General features: G+C 46.4%; 1 protein-coding gene and 1 long non-coding RNA gene across 6 annotated transcripts in view; one reads left to right on the top strand and one right to left on the bottom strand.

Annotated features, from left to right (window-relative positions):
* LOC147012197 (uncharacterized) overlaps nt 1-9,366 on the bottom strand; it is a 175,256-nt gene extending 165,890 nt beyond the window's left edge. For 2 of the 4 annotated variants that reach the window (XR_015051512.1, XR_015051511.1), the window contains exons 1-2: nt 9,239-9,366; nt 8,371-8,927 (exon numbers count right to left, since the gene is read on the bottom strand). This is a non-coding gene — a long non-coding RNA (uncharacterized LOC147012197). The remainder of the gene's footprint in view (nt 1-8,370; nt 8,928-9,238) is intronic. The other 2 variants (XR_015051513.1, XR_015051510.1) reach the window with 2 other exon arrangements.
* LOC147012196 (alpha-N-acetylgalactosaminide alpha-2,6-sialyltransferase 2-like) overlaps nt 8,943-23,563 on the top strand; it is a 63,922-nt gene continuing 49,301 nt past the window's right edge. Inside the window, exon 1 of one of the 2 annotated variants that reach the window (XM_085856028.1) lies at nt 8,943-8,995. In XM_085856028.1, the coding sequence (XP_085712154.1) occupies nt 8,958-8,995 (38 nt within the window). In that variant the 5' untranslated portion in view covers nt 8,943-8,957. Of the gene's footprint in view, nt 8,996-9,299; nt 9,675-23,563 lie in introns of those variants that run through there. The other variant, XM_085856027.1, reaches the window with a different exon arrangement.

The raw sequence follows: 23,563 nt of genomic DNA, 5'->3' as shown, positions 1-23,563 counted from the left end.
CCTGCTTGGTGCGGGGGCCCGGGGAGCCATTAGCCGCGTGGGCAGTGTTGTGGGCACGGGTGACCCTCGGAAAGGGGCCCGGGAAGCCAGCCTGCCACGTGTGCGTTTCAGGGGAGGTGCCATGGGGGGCACTCCCCGGTGTTTAGGGAGCTGGTAGGCTCGGAGGCAGTGTAGTGCCCGGGGGTGCCATAGCGGGAGATTCGGCAGAGGGTCGTGCCTGCCAAAGGGAGCCACGCGTCCCAGCCATGAGATCGTGTGAGGGCACGGAGAGAAAATTGGGGGGCGAGGCCCGAAATTGTGAGGACACCAACACAGGCGACGGGAATCTGGGTTGTTAGAACCAATAGTTTAAGCGAGAGGCGCTTGTTGAAAGCCCCGGGGTAGTTTAACAGTTAAATGGATAGGGTAGAATAGGAAGTGTACCCCTCCGCACCATCCATCCCCTCGCTCTCGTTGTGGGCCGCTGGACCCACTTTGTGTTATAGATCGCTGAAGTCTGGGGAGGCCATTCTTGAGGCTTCATTGGGCCTCGACACAGGACGCTAGCTCTCCCTTATTCCCCTCCGGGAAGGGAACGTAGTGGTTGGGAGTAGGCGAGGTGACAGGATAGGTTAGCCGAACAAGGACAGTAAAGGGGACGATTTATAGTGGGGAAGTAAAAAATAAAAAAATAAGTTGGGGGCTAAATTGGGGTTTGACAAATTAAGGGAGTGGGTATAGACAGTGACAGGCAAAGGCGATAGGTTGGGAGGGAGACCGTAGAGTAGGTCCGAGCCCGCCTTCCGAGTGGCCAGCTGTCCACCGCACTCCCTCCACCAATCTCCACTGAACGGCGAAGGCTGGCCAGCTTCATCGGCAGCTGTTGTTTTGCTACAAGGCCTGTGCCGGCTGGATCGGCTGCAGCTGCTGTGCTGCAAGGCCTGTACCGACCGGATCGTCTGCAGCTGTTTTCTGCAAGGCCTGTGCCGGCCAGTTCATCTGCCGGCTGTGTTTGCCTGCAGCGGCCTTGTTCTGCAGGCTGTGTTTGCCTGATCACCTTTGCCATGCCATGCCCACTGCCCCTGTTCACCAGCCCCGTTCAATTTTTGCTTTGCCCCCCCCCCCCCCCCCTGTTCATTGCCATGTGCGCCAGGATCAGAAAGCAACAGTTTGCAAGCTGCGAGAACTGCCCTGTTGGCAGCTACAACACGGGCCTGTAGTGGCGGCCCGTGCACCGTGTTTGCGTCCATCCATTCATCCATCCATTCTTTGTGTTCATTTCGTGTGCCACTTGAGCTGGCACGGAGACTGCGTTTGTGCAGCCCATGCACCGTTGTGGTTCACTGCGTTCAGTTCAAAAGGGAAGGCCTTGGACTGCGTGTGAGCAGTCGGCCACGTTCCCTGTTACCTGCATTGTTGAGTCAGAGACTGCATGCGAGCTGCCTGGCTCCCTGCTAACTGCTTTCTTTTTGCAGAGTTCATTGATCCTGTGCCATGGTTTAGTGTAAAATTTGTAAGTTAAGGTTAAGATGTAATGTACATATGAGTGCGCCCCCGGCATGTCTGTCTTAGCGCCGGCAATTATATTTAAGTCGTCCGTGTGAGTGGGTTTGTTTAGGTAGTTACTCAGCCCTCAGGTTATTTATTTTGGGGACATGAATACCATGAATGTCGCACTCAGGGATCCGTAGGTAAAATGTACTAGGGGAGAACTACACATGATGGCACACGAAAATTTGACGACTCGGGACGAGTCTGTAAAAAGGGGAGGGGGTAGTGTTGTGGTTGAGGAAATTCGCAAACCACCATTCAGGTCCCGTAGGTGAGATATCGCTGTAAGTATATGTGTAGTTAGCCCAAACCCGTTGTTTAGAGGGAATAAATGTCATTCATCCGGGCTGCGACCCTTTAAGATAGCCGTTTTTCTGTTCTATCTTTATTTTGGGCCAACCAAGTCTCAACCGCCATCACACAACAACCACCAACCGCAACGCCGCTTCACAACAACAACAACAACAACAACAACAACAACAACAACAACAACGCAAACAGCCACGACCTTTACCGTCACATCTCGCTCTCGCAACCATCGCATCACCGCCATTCCCGCGCCGCTTGTGGGCACCGATCCTGGACTCGTACAGGGCGCGCACCGAGCAGCGGGTGCAAAAAGCGGCCTTTCCGAGAAATCGGATCAAGAATGATTCACGCCCACTTCTGTTCCGTCCTATCAGCGAGTGTGGGGCGATTTGGCCCCGCCCCCAGGCGCGTCGGAAGATAATCGATATATGCAGATTCGAGGATCAAGAATGATTCACGCCCACTTTTCCTCCGTCCAATGGGCGAGCGTGGCTCCGCCCCCGAGCCGATCCTGATCCAAAAATCTGCATGTGGTTTCTCCTGTCGCACTATAAAGCGCCGAGTGCGGAGCGAATCGAGTCAGTTGGGGAGAGTTGGAGAGTTGTGGCGGCGGCGAATTCAGTCGAGTTGAGAGTTTCCGTTTTGAAAAGAGTTGGAGAGTTGAGGCGGCGGCGAAATCAGTCGAGAGAGTGTCTGTCGGGGTCCGGAGAGTCTCGAGAAGTCAAGAAGCTTTGTGGAGGTCTGCGCTCGTGTCAGAGTCGGGGAGCTGCGGAGAGGGGAGGCCGGGAACGCGGTCGAGGTCGCGGTGGAGTCGCTCATCGCGGGACCCAAGCCAGCCAGATATCCTCTTTCCCCCGAGCATCAACAACCCCCCCCTGTTTCCCCCCCCCCCCGCGCTGAGATAGTGTGAGAAGGGGGCCCCGTTCCCACCCCATTCCAGGCAGTGCCAGCGAGGCCCGCGGAGTCGGGGCGCCGCCGCCATTTTGCGGCTCATCACCAGACGGGTAGGCTCGACGCGGTCTCGGCCCCAGGCCCGTCTGCCCCCTTGTAGTTAAGGGTGGCCCCTTTTTCTTTTGCTTTGGAGTATATGTGTTGTCGGCGCCGTCTGTGAAGTAAAACTGTGTAAGTGTTGCCGTGTGCTCGCGTAGTCGGTAGTAGATCTGCATTGTGATTCTCTTTTACATTTGCTTTTTGTGCAGAATTGTTGTGTTACTTTTACATTTGCTTTTGGTGCATAATTGTTGTAATTGTATATGTGTGCTTTCCGTTTGCCACGGAATAAATGTGCTTTATGTTGAACTGTTTTTCCCGTTTCGCTTCGTCTTTTCTTTAATTGAATCTCCATCTTACTTCACGTAAAGGGTTGGTAGGGGCTAAATACGCCTGATAATTAATCGGAACCGTCGAGGTTGACGATAACACCGCTCGGTTATCCGGATAGTACGGAACGGGTCGCTTAAAGTGGCCCGTGTCCGAAGTCGACCTGCGGCGAGGTGCGATCGCCCGGTCTACCCTCCGTGTGGGTACTTAGGTAGGTCGAATTTGGCGAGCACAACTATCCCACGCGGGGGGCCGATTGGCACGATCGTGGTGAGGCCGAAAGGCCCACCCGTGACTAGTTCCTGGCGTTAGTCCGAGAGGGTCACGACGGGATTGTCCGTCCGGTGGGCGACATGCCGCGATTCGAGTTACGTGGCCGCTCGCACGCCGGCGGGCGCGAATCCGCAACAATATATGTGTATGTATATATATATATATATATATATATATATATATATATATATATATATATATATATATATATATATATATATATATTTATATATATATATATATATATATATATATATATATATATATATTTGTGGCCTTTAAAGGTCAAAGGTCAAGGATTATGACCTTTGGTGCAAAACTTCCTCGAGAACATTCCAGGAACAATATAACGTCATATAGGCTATATGGCATTTCGCACTCCTCGGATTATCCATACTTTGATAAAATCAGCGTAAAAACAAACTTGAAGGGGGCGCCACGGGCAAGGTGTTCGAGATTGAGAAAAATGGTTTCAAGACTTTAGGTGGGGAATGACCTCAAGATTATGCATAACAAATATTGTCATCCCAGCTCTCAAAGTTTGGGTGGTCGTATGATTTTTATGTCAAAATTCACAATTATCTAAGTTTTTGACCTTGTGACCTTGACCTTGGGACGAAAATGAAAAATCGGACAACAACAAGTTTTAGATAATTCATTTTGCAATTCAAATACTGAATAACCCATTCCATTCAGTGAATTCCCAAGGAGAAGATAGATTTTTAATCCGAATACCCCCTAAAAATGGCTATTTTTTGGGCGTAGCCACGCCCTCATCCAGGAAAACACAACTAGACATTGATATCGAACACTTAACCAAGTTTCATCAAGATCGCTTCAAAGTCCACGGAGTTATGTTCTGGACACACAGACACACAGACATAACGAATATAGTGGTCACTCTGGCTGGCGCTCGTGAACCAACAAACAAACAAGCCGGTAGGTGGACATGGGTAGTCGATCAAGTCGAATTTAGTCGTTTTTCAGGCGTTACTAGCCAACAAAAGCGTCCATAGCAACGGTTCTTTCTCACACATAACTAGGACATACCATGAACCTTCCATACCAGTTTCATGTATATCTGACTCATCGTCTCTGAGATATAATGAACTTCATTTTTTTATTGTTTTCGACCAGGGTTCATTCAAAGTCTATCTTCTCCGACAGTTTTCATGGGAGCAGGGTCAGGTATGGGAGCATGTGCCAGAACAGCGCGTCCCTGCATCCACTTTCCGCCGGTACTCCAGGGGCCTCCGTCTGGCCATCCCCCAGGCAGATGCCAGGCCCATCCCCATCTCCTTGAGATGCTGATCAACCTGTTGCAACCATGAGGCACGTGGTCGGCCCACTGGCCTCCTCCACTCATGAGACTCCCTCGCTGAAAGAATCTGATGAGCAGGATCAGCGTCAGGAAAACGAGCCACATGTCCATACAGCCGCAACTGACGCTCACGGACTATGCAGGTAACAAATCTCATCCGAGTCTCTCTCAGCAACCGCTCGTTGGACACAAAATCCGACCAGCGATAGCCAAGGATTCTCCGAAGAGACCTGGTACCAAAGGAATTAAGTCTCCGTCTCAGATCCTTGGTCAGAGTCCAAGTCTAGCACCCATAGAGCAAGACTGGAAGTACCAAGGACCTGAAGACTCGGACTTTCGTCCTCCCGCACAGGTACCGGCAGTGCCACACCCCATGATCCAGTGAATCCATGACTCCCCAGGCTCGACCCAGACGTCTATTGACCTCTGACTCGCAGCCAGCAGAGACATGAATATCACTGCCAAGGTAAGTGAATCTCTCCACGACCTCAACATCCTCACCACAAACAGACACAGACAGGACAGCAGCATCCAAGATGTCACCGAAAGCCTGGATCTTAGTTTTGACCCAAGAAACCCGTAATCCCAACGGCTCCGACTCCTCATTCAGCACCTCGAGGGCCCCCAAGAGGATGTCTAAAGTCTCCGCAAAGATGACTGCATCATCTGCAAAATCAAGGTCCGAGATCTTGACATTCCCAAACGATGCACCGCAACTTGATCTCTCCGACATCCTCCCTAAAATCCAGTCCATACAAGTGCTGAAATGTGTGGGGGCAAGTACACATCCCTGACGAACTCCAGTAACAACTGGAAATAAGTCAGAGATGGTACCACCACACTTCACAGCACTCTCAGTACCAGAGTAGAGTTCAGACATCAGATCGATCAGTTTTGGTGGCACCCCACGAAGACCAAGAATCCTCCAGAGGACATCCCGATTCCCTGAATCAAACGCTTTACAGAGATCAACATAGGCTGCAAGCAGCCCCTGCCGAAACTCTCGTCTGCATTCGGTGAGGACACGAAGTGCAAGGATACGGTCAATCGTTGACCTCTTTGGTGTAAAGCCTGACTGCTCTGGATGCTGGTGCTCAAGCAGATGGTGGCGAACCCTATCAAGAATTATCCGAGCAAAGACCTTGCCCGGCACTGAGAGCAGCGTCACCCCTCGGTAGTTGTTGCAGTCTTGGCGATCACCCTTCCCTTTCCAGAGAGGGACAACAAGGCCCCTCTTCCAGTCAGTTGGGATGATGCCTGTGTTCCAGGCAGAGCACAAAACTGCATGCAATGACACGAGTGCAGCATTTCCACCAGCCTTGAGAAGTTCAGCATGGATGCCACAGATCCCTGGAGCTTTGCCCCGTTTCAAATGGTTCACCGCAGCCCGTGTTTCCACAAGCGAAGGTGGACCACAGTTGATTCGAGGGTCAGCAACAGGGATTGTAACACCCTTGACGTCCAACTCGACAGCTGGGGGATCAGCCTGGTACAACCGCTCAAAGTAACCGGCCCAGCGGGCCTTCACTTCAGACTCCTCTGTCAAGAGCCTACCACTCTCTGCTCGAACTGCAGTGCTCCGAGGGATGGGCTTGGATGAACGTAATGCGCGAATTCCCCTGTAAGCGGGACGAGAATCACCTGTCCACAGGTGATGCTCTACCCCCTCACAGATTCCTCGCACATAGGCCTCCTTGTCCACCCTCAGTGCACGTACAGTTTTACGTCTCAGCTCCCTGAACAGCTCAGCTCTGCCATTCAGCCTGGCCCTGCGACTCTGGTCAATGGTATCCAGTGTCCCTTGAGAGACAAAATTCTTCTTTGCCCTGCGGTGAGCTCCAAGGCATACACCGGCAACATCAAGGATGGTGGTCTTGAAGGCGCTCCACAACTCTTCAGGACACCCCAAAGCACCCAGACCCCCCAAGTGTCCACTCAGCCTGTTCGCAAACCCCTCAGCTACTCTCTCATCCCTGAGCTTGCCAACATCCAGCCTAGGCTGGGATGGTACCATTCTCCAGGATTTAAGGCGCAGCTTTAGAGTTGCTACAACAAGCCTGTGGTCAGTATTGAGGAACTATGCACTCCGGTAGACCCTGCAGTTCTGGATCATCCTCCAACGACCGTCAATGAGGACATGGTCAATCTCCTTTGCCACACCGCCAGCGTTGGAATGCCAAGTCCAGCGATGAGCTTGTGGGCGCTGAAACCATGAACCAGCCACCCTAATTCCATGACTTCTTGCAAAGTCAAGGAACTTAGTGCTATTCTGGTTCATAGTTCCTGACCCATGGGGACCAACACACACCTCATTACCATCCCTCTCAGTTCCAGTCGATGCATTGAAATCCCCCAAGACTAGAAGTATATCTCGTCTGGGGCACTGATCAACCACAGACTCAAGTGTGGCGTAGAATGCATCCTTCACGGTGAGATCACTCGCCTCAGTCGGAGCATAAACAGAGACCAGGGAAATGACACCTAAGGAGTGACGAATCCTTAATCTCATAATACGCTCGTTGACTGGAGTTACCTCAATTATCATTGGGATCAGCTTATTGGACACAGCTACAGCAACTCCTTGGGTATGGTAACCATCAGAGCGACCAGATCAATAGTAGGTGTAACCACCCACCATTATCTCGCCGCAATCCGGTCTCCGAACCTCAGAGAGAGCTGCAATCCCGATGTCCAAACGCTTGAGCTCAGATGATAACAGAGATAGGTGATCATCCTCTCTTAGGGATAGGACATTCCAGGCACCCACCTGAAGGGACCGCCTCAGGGTAACCCAAGGAGACCGCCGTCTGGTGGACGACACCTCTGCACCACTCCGACACACTCTCCCGCAATCTGACCCAGGGATGTTACCCCGTGGTTTCCCTCCTTTCATCAAAGATTGGGGGTCCCGAAGGCTTTGCCCCAATCCCGTCATCCGGTGAGCTGCCCTGTGAAGGGAAGCTGCACAGGAGGTACTCCCACGGAGTGGGTTTTCAGATTTTTTTGCGTTTTTGCGTTTTGCGGAATGAAGGGTTTTACGGTGGCCGGAGTGCAAATCCTGCCACCAACCTCCTAATAAAAAAGTAACCCAACTGCAGGAGGACGTCCGCAGACACAGTTGGGCACTAGATATGGATGGCCGTTGGCTCACAAGGAGCTCCTCCACCCTTTGACAGGTTTTGTTTTTAATCCTGCTGGGTGTCCATATCCAAACACCCTCCTCACCAGAAAACCTGGTGGGGGAGACGGTTTAGTCGCCGACAACCCGACCATGGAACAGGTTAGTACAGGTTTACATGGTACCTGTAGCAGGTCACAGATCTAACCTTACCTGACTTTACCTGACCTGATCGAACCTGACCTGACATGGGAGCGGGCTGAATTTTTTTGTCAAGGAGGCTGAATGTGTTGCCCACAAACGATCATCGTTTGATTTTTGATTTTCGATATTTTTATTTTTTAGATTTTTTTGAAAATTTCAAAGGCCCATTGCTAGGCCCAGTACGATTAACGGAGTACTGGCCTGGACAGACAAACAGACATAACGACGGAAAACCTGACAATAAGGGTAGATAGATCGACTACCCAACAAACAAATAACAAACTGACGAACTCACCTGATTCCTTCCAACCCGGTTTTGTCACCTCCAACTTGCCACGTATGCAAAAAGAACATCACGTGCTTTTTTCGGGCCTGAATCCAAATTAACCTTCATGGATTCCACTGTTCTTCTCAGTTTTTGATCTATAACTCGTTTCAATCTATAACTCGAGGAAAAGTTAGAGGGTTAATATGGCAGGGCACTTTCCCTCAGAGAGTAGTTTATGCATGGAATGGTCTCCCTGTAAAGGTCGTAGTAGCAGAAACAGTAGATAAGTTAAAATTAGAATTGACAGGTACCTGGAAGGTATGGAGATAAAGGGGGGTATGGGGATTGTTAGCAGGACTTTCAAGTAGCTCGAGTCATGGATGGGTGATTGTGTGAATCTCTGCGGAGTGTCACGTCTATGAAGGTCTCGTCAATGGATGGTGTGTGTGTGTGTGTGTGTGTGTGTGTGTGTGTGTGTGTGTGTGTGTGTGTGTGTGTGTGTGTGTGTGTGTGTGTGTGTGTGTGTGTGTTTGGTTGGTTGGTTGGTGTTGTATAGTTCTCACCCAAGAACCGTCTTCGCCCACCTGCACAGAAGAGGGAGGACGGAGGAAGTTATGGAGAGTTATGGGAGTTGTGGAGAGGTTGGAAGGAAGTAAGTAAGTAAGTAAATAAATAAATAATAGATAGATAGATAGATAGATCGTTAGATCGGAATGAATAAATAAATAAATAATAATAATAATAATAATAATAAAACGCACACACATTTATTTATTTATTTATTAAAGTATTTAAAATGAATACATTTCCCCATTTTTATTTATTTATCCAAGGTCCCTGAACGTGCCCCTTTGTCTCACCCCCACTCCTCTACTCATTCCCCCAATGCAATTACGTCGTTTTGTTGGTGTGGCGTAGGCACGACGGGCCGAACGACCTCCTCCTGCGTCCTCGTTTCCATCTCGTTACATCCCTGTACGATAACAGCTTCGTTTCGCTTTTCATTTCCCGCTGTAAACATTCGTCCCGAGCGCGGTGCACCGATATGACGTCACGAGTTGCTGCTCACCCTCCAGGGAAGTGATGGGATGAGCCTCTTCGTCCTGTTTCAGTGCTCTCATCCGTCGGTGACTGATTGAGCCATTTGTCATATTTACATTCGTGTGCGTCCGCGCTTCCCTTCCCGTGTTCATCGCCTCCGAAGCTCGGACCATGTGGTCTGTCCGAGTGTTCGTTATCTGTTCAGTTTTCCTGGTTTTCTTCACCATCGGCCTTTACAGTGCTGTTGACTTGAAATCGCTCCATCCCAGCTTTCTCCAATCAACCGGACTGTGAGTGTGGGTTCGGGTGGAGGCTCAATCACGTGCCCGCAGCGAGTGGTGTGAATGGTATTTGGAAGGAAGCCATTAATTGGCTCTCGTCGTTGTTGACCGATCACGACGATTGAGATAACGTTGATAAATCGGGGTCGTGTATTTACCTATTCGTCAGACTCGACGGTGAAACAGTTCGCTCCGAGTCTGGGAGGTTGGTGGTTCGAATGTTAGAATCCCGGCCGAGTCGTACCAAAGGCTTTAATCGTGGAACGTGCTGTGCTGCTCCTTGCTTCAGGCCCTGTCACACCTTGACGATTTAGCCAGCGTATGCCTGACGTATGCAAAATTTGGCTAAAACGCTGGCACACGTCAAATACGTTATTGGTAAGTTTGTATACGTTCAGAGCATGCTGGCATACGTCTTTGTACGCTGGCATATGTCGTAGTACGCCGAGGTGTTAGACAAATTTTCCATGCTTGAAATTTTTCGACGTATGCCAGCGTATGATTCATACGTTCCGCATAATGCTGGCCATAAGTTGTAGGCACGTTACGTGATCGTTGACACACGTCGACACACGTTACTTGTAAGTTACTCATCAGTCGAAGCACTTCGAGGTAATGTTTAGCGTACCCGAAACTTATTTCTAACCTATGAGTAACGTGTTGCAGGCACGTTACGCGATCGTTGACACACGTCGACACACGTTACTTGTACGTTACTCATAAGTCAAAACGCGTCAATGTAATGGTTAGCGTTAGTGTTCCAGACTCCCTGTTTTTTTTTTTTTGTTTTTTTTTCTTCGGTATGACGGTGATGTTAACACTTCGATTTCTAGTACAGTTATAATATAATATAATTAATAGGCTGCCGCTCAACGATTTAGATCATTGCCGCACTAGAAATCGAAGTGTCAACATCACCGTCATACCGAAGAAAAAAAAAAAACTAGGGAGTCTGGAACACTGACTCTAACCATTACCTTGACGTGTTTCGACTTATGAGTAACGTGTGTCAACGATCGCATATCGTGCCTATAACTTATTCCCAGCGTAGCGGAACGTGTGAGCCATACGGCGAGTACGTCGTAAAATTTTCAGCATGCTTTAAATTTCACGACGTACTAAACGTACCACGAAATATGACAGCGTACTTCATCGTTTTTCAGCGTGCTCTTAACGTATACACAACTTACCCATACCGTATTCGACGTGTGCCAGCGTTTTAGACACATTTTTCATAGGTTGGCATACGCTGGCTAAATCGTCAAGGTGTGACTGCGTGGTTGACACTTCCAATTCTCAGGCGGTTATGATTTAAATCGGCGTGCAGCAGGTTTTTAACAGAGAACGCCACAAGTTCGTCGGCGATACGTGCAGCGCGCGATGCCGAAGTTAAACTATCGTTGGGCATAGGTTGTGAACGCCGACAACAGGCTAAGCATTCATTGGTATATGTTATCTATAAGACAACGAAACGTTCTGTGCCCGTTACTAATATGTTATGCAGACGACCAACACATTATGAATACGACCAAAACTTAAAAAAAAAACATCAAAAGTTCAGCGTACGCCAACATTTTACATCCATTTTTTATACGTTGCCATTGCTGGCTAAATCGTCAAGGTGTGACAGCGCCTTTAACGCTCGGCATGTAAAAGGATAGAGCACGTACAAACAATGCTGGGAAGACAATGGCAAACCACCCACTCGGTATAACTCCTTGCAGAGAAACTGCTTGGGTAGCACCAGCTCTCTGTAACAGAGTATGTATGGTGCATCAAACATCACCTCTTCACTGAGGGGGGAGGAGAAGAAGAGGAGGAGGAATCAGAAGAAGAAGGATCAGTGGTGGATGAGGAATGGAGGAGGACACAGGACAAAGAGCTGATGAAATTGATAAAGTTTGTGTATGTTATAAATGGATGACCCAATCTTTTTTGATGCAAAGTTTTGCCTCTGATCATATCCATACATGTGTGTGTGTGTGTGTTGTCTGTTCGTTATCCCCATATGTGGTTTCAGAAGGTGAAACAGAATCCTCCCAGGTCTTGAAGTATCCACCTCCATTTCGGTAAAGGTGGTCACAAATCATGGACCAAGGTGTGAAGTTTTGTTCTCAAAGGTTTGTTCCAACGACTCTTTTGAGTATCGTCACTGATCCCCAGAGAGCGTCCAACTGTAGTTCCTTTTAAGTAATATTCCCAGGGATTGGTTTTAAGATCTCTGTATAACGTTCCTCTTCATCATTCCCATTGCTCCAATGATCACTGGTACAATTTCGGATCTGTTCAACTTCCAGGATTTTTTCACTTCATTTTTGAGATCTTCATTTTGATAACAGCTCGGTATTTGGTCATTTTTACCCTCGCCAAAGGAGAGGGTATTGCATTTGGGTCCGTTTGTTACTTAGTGAAAAAACAATGTTTTGCCACGTGTGTTGGCCTGCAGCGTTTGTCTGTCTGTTTGTCACACGATATTTGGTTATAGTTTTCATATCAAGCAATTGTTTTGAATTTTTTTGTGTATGTAGGTGACCAGCCAAGGATGGCAACACTAAATTTTGGTGAACATCAGAATCCAGATCTGGATCTGAGAATTTTAGTGAGCCTTCACCATTGAGAGATGGCGCCAAAAACCATATGCACCGGAGCAGCGTGTCACTGCGTCCATTTTTCACTGCGTCCACGATGCACCACAGCTTGATCTCTCTGACATCCTCCCCAGAATCCAGTCCATACAAGTGCTGAAAATCGGTACTCCAGGGACCTCCGGCTGGCCATCCCCAGGGCAGATGCCTGGCCCATACCCATCTCCTTGAGATGCTGATCAACCCGCTGCAAACAGGAGGCACGTGGTCTGTCCATTGGCCTGTTCCACTCACGAGGCTCCCATGCTGAGAGAATCTGGTGAGCAGCAGCAGTGTCTGGAAAATGAGCGACATATCCATACAGCCACAGCTGACGCCCATGGACTATGCAGGTAACAAATCTCCTTTGAGTCTCTCTCAGCAACCGTGCGTTGAACACTATGTCCGATCAGCGAGAGCCAAGGATTCTCCGAAGAGACCTTGAACCAACGGAATTATGTCTCCATCTCAGATCCTTGGTCAGAGTCCAAGTCTCACATCCATAGAGCAGGACTGGCAGCACCAAGGACCGAAAGAATCGGACTTTCGTCATCATGCACAGGTACCGACAGTGCCACACTCCCTGATCCAGTGAATCCATGACTCCCTCGGTCCGACCCAGACGTCTCTGCTGGCTGTGAGCCAGAAGTCAATAGATATGAATATCACTGCCTAGGCAAGTGAATCTCTCCGTGACCTCAACATCTTCGCCACAAACAGGTACAGTCAAGATAGCAGCATCCAAGATGTCATTGAAAGCCTGGAACTTAGTTTTGACTCTGGAAACCCATAATCCAAGTTGTTCCGACTCCTCATTCAGCGTCTTAAGGGCCCCCAAAAGGATATCCAGAGTCTCCGTAAAGATGACTGCATCATCTGTGAAATCAAGGTCAGATCTTGCCATTCCAAAACGATGCACCACAGCTTGATCTCTATGACATCCTCCCCAGAATCCAGTCCATACAAGTGCTGAAAATTGTGGGGGCCAGTACACACCCCTGACGAACTCCAATAACAAATGGAAATAAGTCTGAGATGGTATAACCACATCTCACAGCTCTCTCAGTTCCAAAGTATAGTTCAGACATCAGATTGATCAGTTTTAGTGGCACCCCACAAAGACCAAGAATCCTCCAGAGGGCGTGTCAATTCATTGAATGAAACACTTTGCAGAGATCAACATAAGCTGCAAGCAGCCCCTGCCGAAACTCTCGTCTGCATTCGGTGAGTACCCGAAGAGCAAGGATACGGTCAATCATTGACCTCTTTGGTGTAAAGCCTGACTGCTCTGGGTGTGGATGCTCAAGCAGATGGCGGCAAACCCGATCAATAATTATCCGAGCAAAGATCTTGCCCGGCACTGAGAGCAGCAACACACCTCAGTAGTTGTTGCAGTCCTGGCGATTATCCTTCCCTTTCCAGAGAGGGACAAGCCCCCTCTTCCAGTCAGTTGGGATGATGCCTGTGTTCTCGGCAGAGAAGATAACTGCATGCAATGACACGAGTAAATCATTTCCCCCTGCCTTGAGAAGTTCAGCAAGCATGCCACAGATCCCTCGAGCTTTGCTCCATTTCAACCAGTTCACCACAGCCTGTGTTTCCATTAAAGAAGGTGGACAACAGTTGATTGGAGTGTTAGCCACAGGGATAGTAACACCCTGGCATCCAACTTAACAGCTGGTGTGTCAGCCTGGTACAGCCGCTCAAAGTATCTAGCCCAGCGGACCTTAACTTTGGACTCCTCTGTCAAGAGCCCACCACCCTCTGCTCTCACTGCAGTGCACCGAGGGACGTGCTGAGAGGAACACAATACGCAGATTTCCTGGTAAGCAGGATGACAATCGCTTGACCACGGGTGATGCTCTACCCCCCTCACATATTCCTCACACATAGGCCTCCTTGTCTTCCCTCAGCGCATGGACAGTTTTATGCCTCAACTTCCTGAACTGCTCAGCTCTGCCATTAAGCCTGGCCCTGTGACTCTTGGCAATGGTATCCAGCGTGCTTTGAGACACAAAATTATTCTTTGCCCTCCAGTGAGTTCCAGTACATCCACTGGCAATATCAAGGATGATGGTCTTGAAGATTCTTCAGTACTCTTCAGATTTCCCGAAGCACACAGACCCCCCAAATCTCCACTCAGCCTGTTCGCAAACTCCCCAGCTACCCTCTCATCCTTGAGCTTGCCAACATCCAGCCTAGGCTGGGATGGTACCATTCTCTTGGATTTATGCTGCAACTTCAGAGTTGCTCCAACAAAGCGGTGGTCAGTATTGAGTTACTGAGCACTTCACTAGACCCTGCAGTTCTGGATCATCCTCCAGCGACCATCAATGAGGACATGGTGTATTTCCTTTGTCACACTGCCACACACTGAAATACCAAGTCCAGCGATGAGCTTGTGGGCGCTGAAACCATGAACTGGCCACCCTAAGTCCATGACTTCTTGGAAAGTCAAGGAACTTGGTGCTATTCTGGTTCACAGTTCCAGACCCATGGGGACCAACACATGTTTCATAACCATCCATATTGGCGCCAGTCAATGCATTGAAATTCCCCAAGACAAGAAGAGTATCTCGCCTGTGGCATTGATCAACCCCAGACTCGAGCCTGGCATAGAATGCGTCATTCATGGTGAGATCACTCGCCTCATTCGGAGCATGTACAGAGACCATGGAAATGACACCCAAGGAGTGACAAATCCTTCGTCTCATACGCTCGTTGACCGGTGTTACCTAAATGATCATTGGTGTCAGCTTATTGGGCACAGCTAAAGTGACTCAGCTTCAAGAAACTTGGGTTTGGTTTCTGTTTGATGGGTTTTAATGGTGATAGTTTGGGCAGAAGATGTGCATTGAACATGTAAGCACTTCTGACCTTGCAGGATGAATGAGTGGAGCTGTCTCATTAGCTGTTACTATGGTGATTGGGTGGGGGGGGGATGGGGGCTCTGAGAGTGAGTTGACTTGAGTAGGTGTTTGTGACCTGCCAGTCTTTCCATGGTGAGTTCGAAGTTTTCAATATATTCTGGGCAGAATAAAGGAGATGGCTAGCCAGGCTTTGTTTTCTTCAGGTTGTTGTAATTTGGAATTTTAAAGTAATTAGTAATTTGATCAATAGCTCACCTATTCTTCACAAATGACACAGTGGGATCATCAACGTCCACCAGCCAATGTTGATATACAGGACACCCAGCGTAATGTCCATCCGAGGAACAGGGCACTTTGTGAAGCAATACCCTGCTTGCGAAGCTCCAATCCAACAGTCTGTTGTCATGCCAAGGATCAAACCCAAACCATACAGTTCAGATGAGTGTGGTGCCTTTGCACCATCCTAATGGACTGTCAAGCATCATCATTTGAGGTCAAATAAAGTTCAAACTCTCCTGCTCATGTTGATGAGGCTGTGGCATATACAGTACATCCCCCATGCACTCAGTTCTGATTATTGATCCTATAAGCTAATTATGAACATGGAATGCTCTCATAGGGTTTGTGGGGGTGGGGAATTGGGAGCGTGTGGGGAAGAGATTAAATATTTTCTCCACTTGCAGATAATACAGCATTTCCCCATGATGCTGCACCCTTTATCTCTTCACACTTGGTAAACTGGGCTCAACTCTCACCGCTGGAATTGACAAAATCTTGGAACCCCATCTGGATCTGCACCACTGGGTGATGTTCAAAAATATGAAGCTGTTTTGTATTATTGTACTCACAATTAAACATTGTTTGGATCATACGGAAAGTGGTTATCCTGCCACAGGTGGATGGAGATTATGTTTTCACCCTTGTCTGATTGCTTGTGAACAGGATACCTTTAAAAAGTTGTGGACTGATTCGGACGAAACTTGGTGGGCAGGTTGGGTTTGTAACTAGGAATTGTTGGTTAGGTGTCAAGAACAAGCCGATTAAATTTTAGTTCAGGCCGAATCCAGATCTGCCATCTCGGTGAGATACAAAACGTAAACTAATCAGTATGCGCCCTCGTGCCCTTTTTTTTTGTATACAGTCAAGGCTTGTGGAAGAGCTGGAACACTGAGTGTGAGTGACAGAGACAGAAAGACAGGCAGAAGACAACATCATCAACAGCAGAGTTGAAGGACAAAATAGAGAGAGACTTGGACAAATAATGGGTGTGGGGAGGAATGAGGGGTAGAAGAGGACACATGGGGTGGACAAGATTGATACAGAAGGAAACTGGAAATTTGGAAGGATTGTGGGTTAACGGTGGCAGAAAAAATAATAGTTTTGGATGGGGATAATCTGAGATGTGAACAGCAGTTTTGAGGACTTTGAAGAGAATGTGAAAGTTGGTTCCACAGGCAGGGGGGGAAGAGGAACAAGTGAGAGGATGTGAGCAATGATTCTGGATTTTGTGAGTTTTACCAGAAAGTGATTGATGATGAACCTTGTGTACCCTGCAGAAACCTAGGGTGTGAGGAGGGGGGGGGGGGAAGCAGAGTGCAAGACCACAAAGGAGGTGGTAGATTACCGAGAGATATCCGACCTGTCTGCTTTGGGAATGGGGAATGTACTAGGCCTGTAGCCTCAGCTTCATCACAGGAGATTCCAATACTCTTGAATGCATTGGAGTCCATGGCATCAAGTTGAGCAAGGTGTATGGCAGGAGTGCCAGCCCAGAAGGAAGAGCAGTACTCCATCAAGATGCAGATGAAATCCTTGTAGGTGGATAGGAGTTCAGGTGTGACAAGGAAGGAATTTGTATGATGTAGGACGCCCAGTCCGTGACTGGCTTTGGAGGCCAACTTTGAAATGTGGTTTGCCAAAGAAAGACCCAGGAGGTTGAGTGACTGAATATCCTCTTGGAAGAGGATTGTGAGGAAAGTTTTGGGAGGGTTTGCGACTTGGTCCTTAGAGACAGAGACAGAGACGTATCCCAAGTGTTTGACCAGCTTGTGATTTTTGTCTCGGTCTTCGAGGGAAGGGGCTGCAGCCTGCCTGGCTGAAGGATGAGGGATGTCATGGCAGAGGGTGCAGTCAACAGCAAATAGGTAAAGGGGATTTTCCAGAGAGTCAGAAAGATAATTGCTGAAGATCAGGAATAGGACTTGGCCCAGAACACTGCATTGTGGGACTCAACAGGGCGAGGAAGCCTGGTGTTGGCTCAGTGGTTAGGGTGGCGGCTTGCGAGCCTAGGGTCCTGAGTTCAAGCCCCGTCGGCCTCTGAATTAATACACCAGGGGGTTGACTCAGCCTGTCATCCTTCCGAGGTCGGCAAAATGAGTACCAGTTCCAGTGTGTGTTCTGTTTGAGGGGCACTGCATCAGCGACATAGTCGCGCTTCAAGAAATGATAGCTACCCCGGCAGCTAAGCTGCCATACGACCACCACCAGGGCGAGGAGATGAAAGAATTCCATTGAGAGCCACACGTTGGTAATACAGTTGAATTCAATAACCCAAGAGTGGCGTTGCCCTTGGATGCCATAGGAAGAGAGTTTGGAGAGCAAGGCAGGATGCCACACTGTATCAAAAACTCCAGATATGTTTCGAGAGAGGGCCCTGATCTCATGTCTGACATTGAGGGCCTCCTTGCATTCTTGGGAGAGTAGGAGCATCATGTCGAGTGACCTGGTCTGAATCCGAATTGATGATCTGAGATGAGGCCAATGGAGGAAAGGAAGGATTTCATATCAACTGCAATAATGGATTCTATGACCTTGCTGTTGGTTGGAAGTAAGCTGATAGGTCTGTAGTTAATGGGATTGATATTTCTACCATTTTGTGTGATGCAATGATGTTGGCTGATTTCCAGGCAGATGGCAGATGACTTATGGAAAATGATAGGGTGAAATTTGAAAGAGGCTATGATGCACATTAAGACTGCTCTAATATTAATGACCATTTAGTGCTCTGGAAAACCCTCTCTTGCTTTTTGGAGATTAATCCACATTGCAACAAATACAGTCGTACCCCCATCCCTCTGCTAGAAAGACTGCAGCTGCATCATTGTTGATGTGGAAATGATTAGACTCGAGTCTGATAGATGGAAGATGTCTTTCAACCTGGAAAATCCTTTAGTTTAACCCTATTGCTTCGGAGTGATTGTCAAATAAACCCATGTATATATTTCCTTGGTCATCCACTGGAAGAGGTTCAGTCTCTTTAACTTCTATGGCTCACAATTACCCATGATGTTTCTTCGGCTGACCACATAGCAAAGGTGGAATCCAAAACTAGCTGAAGATGGCACATCTTCCATTGATCCATGTCTTTCCTTGGAAAATCAGAACTACTTACAGTGAACAAGGCCTTTGTCCATAGCTCTATGCCAAACTGCTCTCCTAGTCCAGGAGCAAAAGGCAGATATTTTAGTGAACCTGGTTTTGCCGGATTAAGGTTTTTTTTTCTATGCTGTTTCTTGTAGCCGAGGGGTAGCTCTTCATGATTCAGGGGTGTGACCATTCGTAACCCTTGGGCAATTTGCTATATTAGCCCTTTTATGCCGGTTACACCCAAATGCTCCCCAAAGTACTATTTTTTGTGATATCTTGTAAATAGCTGTGACCAAAAGTTATCACATTTATTTTTCATCATTATTATTCACAAGGCAAGTATTTTACAGCTGATTTGGACACAATTTGCCCAAACTTGGTGATCATTAACCCTTTCCTTGCATTCCTAGGGGATCATATATATACCCCAAATGTAGGCCTACATTTCCTGCCTTGATCTGTTTATCACCCATGCATATTAAGATGAAGTATTGGCTGAGAGACTTCATTAGTTTGTTAAACTGACAAAAGGTGGCACCATTGCATTGTTTCAGATATTAGAAGCACATGGCTGGGCACCACTCTCACTCTGCTGTGCAGGTTTGTCATGGAATAGGCTACCAGACTTCCAGTTGTCAAGCTTTATATGAAGTAGTTAGAAAAATAGAATCTCCAGATTAAAATACTAGACAAATTCAGATTGTATAAATTTAGTTTTTACAATGACAGTTATCAAAATGGGCATGACAGTTGTTGTTGGGTGCTGCCCTCTTTTAGCAGGGAACTGTACTAATAAATGTGAACCTTTGTACAGTACTAGTATTCAGGCACAGTTGTAAAATGCTTTCTCCCAGGTTAGAATCTAATTTTTGACTTATTTATTTTCAGGGTTGACATTTTATGGAGTCCGATCAGGAAAGATGTTTCTTCCAGTGGAAGTTTCGCTGTGAAACGAAGAAAGACCCATTAATCACCGCAACCGCTGTTCAAATAAGTAATATCATACGATGTAGCAAGATCTATGGTGATGGGAGCATTTTGACCTTCAGGAAGCATTGAACCAGAATAGTGAACTTACTATAAAATGCCATAAAACCTGTGTGTCTACATTTCCAAGCAGTAGACAAACAGATCGTTACAAACGGCAGAATGACAGAGAAGCAGACTCTGCAATACCTCGGAAAGTCACAAGACTGTCCCTGTCAAAACCCGGTGGTGAAATGTTCAACTTCAGACAGCACTGTCTATTCTGTGGGGATCATTGTGACATTGAAAAGGACAAAAGGCACCCATCGAGGTGGAGAGCAGCATATTTATGTCGAGAAATTGATAATTAACTTCTCCCTGCCCATGCTCTTTCAGGATGTGACGCAGTTGCTTGCAACTTTCGGCTAGGGAAGGGCTGTTTACTTCAAACATTGAAGGCTGGCTATGAGTTATTGGCTGTAGGTGACATTGAAGCACCATTTACAGCTGTAATGGAACAGGCCACAACATTCATCTCTGCATGCTATGGTATGAAAAAAGCCAAAGACATGTCCGAAACAAGATTGCTTGTCTGGGGTAAAAAGAATGGGAAGGGTCACACATCATCACCCAAACTGTGCACCCTGCCTCTGACAAAGGAGGCTTTCACAGAAAATGTCAATAGGGCTCACTATCAGGCAATCTTATGGCGAATGCTTGAAACTAGCCATCCACCAGCACTGGACCCTGAGGAATATGGATGGATGAGAGATGTCAAGAACAAGTCGTCACCAATTACAGTCCCAGATGATGTGAAACTGGCCCCAGAATATTTTCTTGAAATGATCAGGTGTGGTTGCAAAAGTGAAAGTCCCTGTAATTCGAGAAGGTGTGATTGTCAAGTCAGAGGTCTGCCTTGCACAATTTTCTGTGCCTGTTATGCAGTTGGCTGCTCACGTGTGCAGTCACAAGGTTTGAGGAGATTGGGGAAGCAACTAGTAGTAGCAGATTATTTGTTTGTTTGACGAATTTAATTGATCTTACGGTAGGTCAAACTAAACACATTGAGTGTCTAACCCAGTCTATTTTGCATCAATGTCAGCAGCTCGGAAAGCAAGAGATGACATTAAAATCCCATGCCATAATTTTGGAGTGGTTTTTGTGCAATAATGTGTCATAGACACCTGTTGTCTATAGATGTTCAAATGTTTTGTGCTGGGTAAAATCAGTCAGGAAAGGGTTAATATTGAGTATTAAATCATTATTCTATCTTTTAAGTTGTTTTTGGTTACCTTATTTGTGACTAAAGTAAGGATGAGGTGGTTATTGTGCAATCATATGTTGTCCGTGTTCAAATTTTATGTCCTGGGTTAAAATAGCCTGGAAAGGGCTAATACTGAGTAATTCACAATTGTTTTGTATCTTAAGTTGTTTTTGGTTACATAATTTGTGAATAAACATCGACACAAGCAAATGTGATGATGTTGGTTGGGTTCATTGCAATAAATAGTGAAAAAAACTGATTTTTTTCATTATTTATGCGTTTACGGCACAAAAGGGTTAATATAGAAAATTGCCCAAGGGTTGCAAACGGTCACCCCCCTGAATCATGAAGAGCTACCCCAAGGCTATAAGAAACAGCAAAGAAATAAATTTATCCGGCAAAACCAGGTTCACCCTGATGTGGACTTTTTAAACCCACCTTGTTGTGATCCTTGTCCTCCTGAAGGATTCTAACTGGCCGATTGTGGAATCCTATTTGACTTCAGACAGAGTTTAACGTTTGTCCGATTTGATTATAAAATCCTACAAAAACCCTATCGACACTGATGTCCACACATCATGATGTCTGATGTCCACACAAGTCCTTCCTTGTGAAACAATTTATTTCCTAATTATACACCATACACTTCTCACCCTTGTACAATGCACCTAAGAATCCCCATTGATTGCAATATTATTTGGTTCTATTTCACTTATTCTTACTTTAGTTGACAGTTAGACCAACCCGATTCAATACACTTCAACATTACATCAGAGAGTTTTATTCTAACTTGGTACTTGGTCAGTTCCAAGGAGTACAAGCCACGAAGAAACTATACTTCCTCACGTGCTTGCACTGAGAACAATGTGCCTTTCAAAGCATTTTATACTTCCATGAGAGAGAGGTTGGGGGATATTCACCCAGACTGTAGACGTGTCCTTTAGACAAAAAGCCACTTCGTACATTTTCTAAGCAAAGGTTCATTTATCAGCTCGGTCACTCTGCTCCAGAACAACACATTTCTTATCATTTTGGGCAAAAGTCTTTTGGCCAGAAATGACAGCCAATTCAATTTGCAGCATAAAAGTTAAATTTCTGAAACTCCATTTGTTACAATTTAAAATACATTAATATAAATTTTTCCCCCACACTCCCCCGTTTTTTTTTTCAGGAAAATTTGAATAATTTTTCTTACACATGATTACCATGTCCCATTCCTGAAGGAGAAAAGATTTCCATTATTCAAGTTCAATCAACAATGGCAGCGAGTGCTCACATCAAAAAATGAGTGAGTTTCCATTTAATTTATGGCCTGTTCATCAGTATGTGTCACACATTGAAAACATGCTACCCAAAGTCAGAAGATAAACAGGTCAGGGTGTGGATAGAACGGCACCCAACGGGAAACACAATCGAAGCACTCCTTGAGCTGAGGAGAAGGTAGATGTGGGCAAGTACAAGTTTGGGCCAGACACTGGGTTGAAGGAGCGCAGTCTGGAATTCCAGGCCTGTCGTACATTGAAGCAACCACAGCAAGTTCACGATGTATTTGCAGAGCAGCAATCGAGAGTGTGGCTGAGAACATTCCTCCACGCAGGCACCACACAACGCCGACGTTAAGACTTTGCTCAACCTTCTCAGTGGGTTTTTTTCTTTCTTTTCCCACATTGCTCCATCTTATCTCCTCAGGAAGGGGCATGATCATGTGTTGAATGCTCAATCACCCAAATCTGGGTTCTCCCATCGTCCAATCTTGGTGTGGAAGTTCTTTCCAAACTTCATTTAGATGAAATCGTACATTGCTTCAAAGACTGCTTTCAACACTCCGAAACAAACAAAGCATCAATTAAACACCAATCAAACGTCATGGGCACATGTAGTTCTACAAGACTAACAAAGATTCTTATGGAAGCATTTAACTTGCATTATATGTCATATCAATATTTTAATCCCTTTCCTTGTTATTTCCCAAAACAACATGCTAAAATATACAGAAATCCCAGTTGTACGTATACTCAAAACATCCATCTCATTTGCTATTTCCATCGACATTTTAAATCTCTGACATTTCTCCATCTGTCCACTTCTCTCTCACCAAAACAGCAAACATGCTGCCATTTTTCCAATTCACATACACAAACCATCTATCACTTCCTCCGACCTTCTCAATTACGAATCCATTTTCCTTTATCAAAACAAATAAATAATTTTAAACAGTTGTACAAAAATTGTCAAATCACTTGTCAAATCTGTCATCAGGCGTATATCATTTTAATTGCAGCTCAAACACTCTGTCTACACATGCAGCTTCACCCTCCACAATCTTTATCCCAGTCTTGGAAAAGCATCTTAAACTTCAGACTAATAAACATCCAAACTCTCTTAAACAACTTTTTGGTCAAAACAATAAAATATTTCCTTTTAAAATCCATAAATGAAAAATTAAATCTTCAGCATCTATCCAATTAAATCATGAATTTACCTTGACTGAATTGATCAAAGGGTTACACTGGGTTGTTTGCCATTGCCTTCCCAGCACAAGTTCAGGTAACCTCGACATTCGCAGATGAATAAAACAATATTTCAACGTCCATCCGAGGGAATCATTTATTATCTGTGAATTGCCCCACGTGCTAAACATCATCAAATCATTAAAATCATTCCAAATCATGTTTCTACATTTAAATCACATACAGTATATCCACATTCACAATTGTTATTTCACAATTTATTCAAAATCCCGATGGTTGTAAAATAAAACTTCAACACTTTTTCCTAAATGGATTTCACTTTAAACAGATTCAGTCG

Source organism: Eptatretus burgeri, chromosome 15 (genome assembly GCF_056783735.1).
Source record: "Eptatretus burgeri isolate ZD-2024b chromosome 15, Ebu_testis_v1, whole genome shotgun sequence".
Taxonomy (NCBI): Eukaryota; Metazoa; Chordata; class Myxini; order Myxiniformes; family Myxinidae; genus Eptatretus; species Eptatretus burgeri.
The sequence above is the reverse complement of the archived record's forward strand: the minus strand, read 5'-3'. Positions and strand labels throughout refer to the sequence as shown.